This window comes from Ostrea edulis, chromosome 4, assembly GCF_947568905.1.
Source record: "Ostrea edulis chromosome 4, xbOstEdul1.1, whole genome shotgun sequence".
NCBI classification, from domain to species: domain Eukaryota; kingdom Metazoa; phylum Mollusca; class Bivalvia; order Ostreida; family Ostreidae; genus Ostrea; species Ostrea edulis.
In genome coordinates, this window is record NC_079167.1 from 25700359 (window position 1) to 25706446 (window position 6088).

The following is a 6088-nucleotide window of genomic DNA, read 5'->3' on the forward strand; positions in this document are numbered from 1 at the left end:
TCTGCTCCTTCTAAATATCATTTACTTTCAATTTATTATCAACAGCATTAAAGATGTTGTGTATATGTTTTACATATAAACATTACATACATATACCAAGTTTGGCCCCGCCCTGGAGTCAGAATCTCTACCCCGGCCGGGGATCATGAAATTACAATTTTGGTAAAGGCCTTCCTGCTGGGCATAACTATGCATTTAGGTTTTCTTACAGATGTGCAGTTGTAGAGAGGATTTTTGAAAATAGGTAAATTTTTGGCAGTTTTTAACCCCGGAAAGCAGGAATCCTGACATTTATAAGTTATGTCCCCTTTGTCACAAATATACTTCATGCCAAAGTTGAAGAGAATGGGAATGAAAGTTTTCAAAAACTTAGAACTGTTCAATTAACGACGCACGACGACGGAGTCTGACCTATTGTAATAGGTCAACTGACTCGGGTGACAAAACAACACACGAGGTCCATGTCAGACTTTAGCGGTCACCCGCGTATTACCATATTTGCTCCTCTTGGACGCCTGGTTCCACCTCTGGTATGTCTAGGGGTTCGTGTTTGCCCAGCTCTCTATTTTGTATTCCTTATAGGAGTTATGAGATTGATCGCTGTTCGTTATCTTCACCTTTCATGTACAAAATTAGAAGTATAGCATATTCGTGTTGTACCTGTGAATTACAGAAATTGTCAGTTTAATTTTTTATTAAGAGTGATGGTCATTCCTCGTAATGTTTCTCCATGATAGAATAATTCTAGTGATATTTTAATCGTTGACCTTGATCCAGGTCATTTGACGTTGATTTGGGGTCCCGAGTCTTGTCGTGAAAAAGCTTTAAGACATGTGTAATCCTCTTATGTAAGTCTATTACCCAGTTATGACCTGGGTCAACTTATATTTTTGGAGTCAGATCTTGACGCACTGTCCAGAAGATCTCATTAAACATGAAGATTTGAAAATTAAATGAAATTTTAATGTTGTTAAAACACAACACAATTCAAACTGATATTGCATTTTATTTTCACCTTATGACACGCAATAAGTATATGCGGCTTAGACGTGGGCAATTTTGAAATATCACTCTAGTTTTCATTAACAGTAAAATCAAGAATCATCCAACAATCTATTACAATAATTTCTTTCCTTCCATAATGGCATTAAATATGATTAAATTACAATTAGGTATGTACACACAAACTCTCAAGAATGTTTGGTGGTATATATATATATATATATATATATATATATATATATATATATATATACATCTGCGAAATGTCTCGCTGCTTCGAACGTCTATTTCCCACGGGAGAGAATGCGATCTTTATTAGTAAAAGACAGCTTCCGTGTAGATTTGTTTCCAATTATTATTTGATCAGAAGTCATTGCATTTTAGCAAAAGTCCATTATATTCATATTGGATATTGTATTATTGCATATTGGTTGGTATTATCTTGTAGACCTGATTTATACTCAATTCTATGGCCTGTGTATATGAAATTTGATAAAATATTTTTGTGATTTCCCATTGCACTTGCAAAATTTTGTTATAACCGTATTTGTTAGAGTCGTCGTTTCAGAAAATCTTACAACCTTAAAATATTTACACATGTATAAACAAACTCAATTGACCAAATAAACTCATTGGATTGGCAATTTAACTAGCGCAATTTTATGACATTTGTTCGTGGAAAAGGTTTTCAATTCACTAGTCATCCGATTTAGTTGCTCGAAGGTAAAAATTTAGATGTATATATACTTTTTCGAAATTAAAATAACAAAAGCTTGAAATTTTATAATTGTATTCTATTGAAGAGAAATCGCTCGTTTTTATGTCATATCGGTATTAAGAGACCTTATAGTGAATTATCATAATGATGATAATGAATAAATATCGAAGAATGTGTTTGTGTACAGGAGCACCTGATAGACAACAGAGATTACCAATATGTACGAAAAATACAGTATTTTAGAGCTTGTACAATCACGTGCCTCAGATCCACTACTATTAGTAACTGGAGTAACTTATGACAAGTTGTCGACAATTATTCAGACAGTTTTCATGATACGCAATGGAGTTTGTTTTCTATTCAGTTACGATCCTACAAGTACATTTTTTTCAACAGCTGAAAAGTTTTAGGTTCCAATACATGTTCGGTTGGATCTACATTCTGGTAACTGGTGTCATTGTAGAGGAACTCTGATAAGTATCGTCACCATCTACTTTCGATAATGTCGTGTAACGCTTCTTCTTGTAACATCCGAACATCTGTTTAAAGCCTGTAGAAAAGGGAAATAATTGGTTTAGTGGGAACGTTCATGTTTTACGTCTAGTGTTTTCGGGCTCGGAGTGAATACTGAGTGACATTTGTCAATAGTTACAACATTGTATGTCTAATACAGAAATATACCATTAATATATCATGTCTTGAATTTCATTACGGATGTACGACGCGTATGTCTTTGTATGGTGGCAATGCCAGTTCTCTCATTAATCAGATGGACTGGGAATGCACGAAGTTAACTTATCCGATAGAATTGACACGGACGTGACAAGCTTCCATCACATTCAGGATGTCTCCAATTTTTTTTCTTAAATTGATTTCCCATAATCTCAATTGATATGTTACTTTTGCAGCTGCTAGACGATTTCCAGAGACAACTGACGATTCTTTGTCTTTACCGAATCTGGTTTGAATTACCGTTCTTCACAATGTCGTTACAATAATATATACTCGATCTTCAGGGTAGTTACATAAACATCTGGGGGATATCCTACATTTTCTAATTTAATTCAAGGTTATCAGCAATCACCGTTTACGGTGTGATATCATTACCTTTTCTGAAATTGTCGTTAAACCCCGCATAAAGTAACGGATTGATGGCACTATTGGAAAAAGCAAGAACCTGGGCAACATAGTAGAAGTCCTCAAATCCGTCCCACAACTGAAAAGAAAACAAAATGCTTATAGGCCACTTCGCTTACCTGGTTTACAATTATAGCGCTTATTACATTTTACAGAGTATAATGTATACCTTTAATCCGGTTTCCCTCCATTCTTGATTAAATACATTCATTTTAAATAATAGAGGGACAATTGGTCATGCTTAATTGAATTTAACAGAACGTATGTATCAAACATGCAAACATAACAAGAAGAACACACAACATGGTTCAGTATTGTGTCCGGATAGGGCCATGTTCAAAAACGTAATAGTGAGTTTCTTAAAACGCGCTATCACACAACACGCTTATACACTACACGCCGTCGCGCTGTCACGCCGTTGAGCTATCACGCTAATTCACAACACGCTGTCGCGCTATCACACACCACGCCGTCGCGCTAATGCACAACACGCCGTGCACTGTCACGCTAACACGCTGTTGCACTCTCACACAACACGCCGTCGCGTTGTCAAGCTAACACGCCGTCGCGCTAATGCACAACACGCCGTCGCGTTATCACACTCACACACAACACGCCGCCGTGCTATCACACTAATACACAACACGCCGTCGCGCTATTACGCAATCGAACGTAATTGACTGTGCAAAATCGCGACGGCGTGTTGTGTGTTAGCGTGACAGTGCGACGGCGTGTTGTGCATTCGCACAACAGCGTGTTGCGTATTAGCGAAACGGCGGTTGTGTATTAGCGTGATAGCGCAACGGCGTGTTGTATATTAGCATGATAGCACAGCGTGTTTGCGTGACGGCGTGTTGTGTATTAGCGCAACAGCATGACGGCGTGTGGTGTGATAGCAAATTTTAAGAAACGAGATATTACGGTTTTGCACATGGCCCTATCAGGACACCATAGTTCAGTCTATCAATGGCCATAATGATCCCTTCATCATCCTAATCGTAGACTAGGCATTTTTAAACAGTTTAGTGATTGTAAAAATGATAGAGTAACACAGCCAATGACTAGCCAGGGTGACTAGTGAAGAACTCCGGCCATCCGGGAAATACATGGAATTGTAACACATCCTTCGAAACTGCTTAACGACACCTAACTTTTTTCAGAAATGATGAAAATGAAAACTAAATTCATGTTTTATAAATAAAATAAATACAGTTTATCATATGGAATGTGGTTTATTCCCATGATTTCTTAAAGTGTTGAAAATTCATATGTAGAAAGAGGTAATGTATTTCAACTATTGAACATCATAGAAAATTTACAAGTGTATTTGTTCTAGAAATTTTAAACTTGTATTTATTACAACCAAACTAAGCCAAAACAATCGTGTATATATCAACTTCTGCATGAAAACAGTGATCAATCTCATAACTCCTATAAGCAATACAAAATAGATACAAAATATATAGTTGGACAAACACGGACCCCTGGACATTTTGTTTGTTTGTATCAAGTGTCCTGAAGGGCTGTTTGTGCAAAATACGGTTGGGCAAGCATCTACTCAAGTCCAAAATACAACCAGAAGCTGCACAGTAAAGCTAATGACGTCTCTTTACAAGTGAAACATTCTTAAGGTTGATCGATCCTCATGTGACGTCATAGGTTTTTGCAAAAATCTTAATAAATTAAACTTTGCGCATGATAGAAATATATTTTTCTGAGTAATATTATTCACTGGATATAATAAAAAATCTGGTAAACTATTAATACTGAAAAAGTTTATATTTTCCATAGATAATCAATTATTCATGATTTTAAAAATGTTGTCAAGGGCAATAACTCCTGTGCTGGAATTTCCTCAACTGGATGTCTATTATACATTGGTTTCCCTAATATCCATGATTAATCTATTATCATATTTATGAATTAGCAGGTTTTTTTTTTAAACTGTTGATATTTAAATTTTGTCATTTCAACAAGTTTTTATCTATTTCTATTATTCTGTTTAACGAAAATGTGTGATTTTCTGATGTTGATATATACTTCTGTTTTTGTATGTCCGACATCTTTAAAAAGGTGGCAACATATACATTTTCTTTGGCTATTAATTAAATTAAACTATACTGAGTGGAAATTAATAAAGTTTTTCCACTTTTAACCATTCAAATTGATAAGTCACATGAGGATGGAGCTACCTTAAATGGGATGTAAATCAAAATATAAGCAAATAATTTAAGGCTACATAAGAAGTATGGCAATGAGGTCATAGTTAACACATTGATTAAAGCAAATGTTTACAATCTACATGTTCGTTTGTACATACAATTCTAATCAATTCACGTTTTATTGGTAATGTAGTGTTCACAACTCTGTCGGTCATAATTATCCACCAGAAAGTGAATTACTAGGGTGGATGTAATTGCCTCATTTGGTTTCCGTGATTTTTGTTTATGTGGTCAAACTTGCATATTCAGTGTATATGGAAGTTTGAATTCATATATACTATTTGGAGCGGACCCGTGAGATGTTCAGAGGGGTTGAGACCCAAATTTTACTTTTTCCGCCAAAACAAGGGAGATTAAAACGACAAAACAAAATTACCAGGTTTGTTAAAAGTTTTCAACCAGACCCCGAAACCCCCTCTAGATCCGCCACAATCTAATTAAAATCGGTCTTCTCTAACCGTTACGCTGGAGAACGTATAACGGTTGGAGACTATCTGATTTTAATTAGATTGGATCCGTCACTGATACTTTGCATTAGCCTTTGGATTCACGCGTCTAATTCATTATAAACCGTCGAGTTACACGTAATTCAAATGTTGGAAACAGGAATTCTTTTCTATTTATTAAATAAGAAGCACGTACATACATGCATCATATACGAAAATAATTAGTAAAATGGCAACAGTGACTGCATCGTCGGAAATCCACGGTTGATTACGCTTCGTTCCTCTCTCCATCACCTGTGGATCCATTCATTCCTACTCACTCGTTCTCATGAATAAATATTTAAAAATATTGTTCAATCAAAGTAATCGTTATAGTAACAGAACTCTTCTGTTTTTAAAGGTAGCATCAAATTAACTTTGCTATCACAAGAATTGTATATCGAAATTGGGTTGAAGTGTCTTGTTGATTGGACAAATTCGCTCAGGGTATACGATGAGCGTCCAATCAAATTGCCTCATTAATTATTCATGAGAACGAGCGATTAGGAATGAATGGACCCATG

At 35.7% G+C, this 6088-nt stretch overlaps 1 protein-coding gene across 1 annotated transcript in view; it reads right to left on the bottom strand.

Annotated features, from left to right (window-relative positions):
• Positions 1-986: 986 nt before the first annotated feature.
• Positions 987-6088, bottom strand: part of LOC125671838 (pyroglutamylated RF-amide peptide receptor-like) — a 22174-nt gene continuing 17072 nt past the window's right edge. Inside the window, exons 4-5 of the mRNA XM_048907790.2 lie at positions 2828-2936; positions 987-2270 (exon numbers count right to left, since the gene is read on the bottom strand). Coding sequence (XP_048763747.2) covers positions 2155-2270; positions 2828-2936 — 225 coding nt within the window. The 3' untranslated portion in view covers positions 987-2154. The remainder of the gene's footprint in view (positions 2271-2827; positions 2937-6088) is intronic.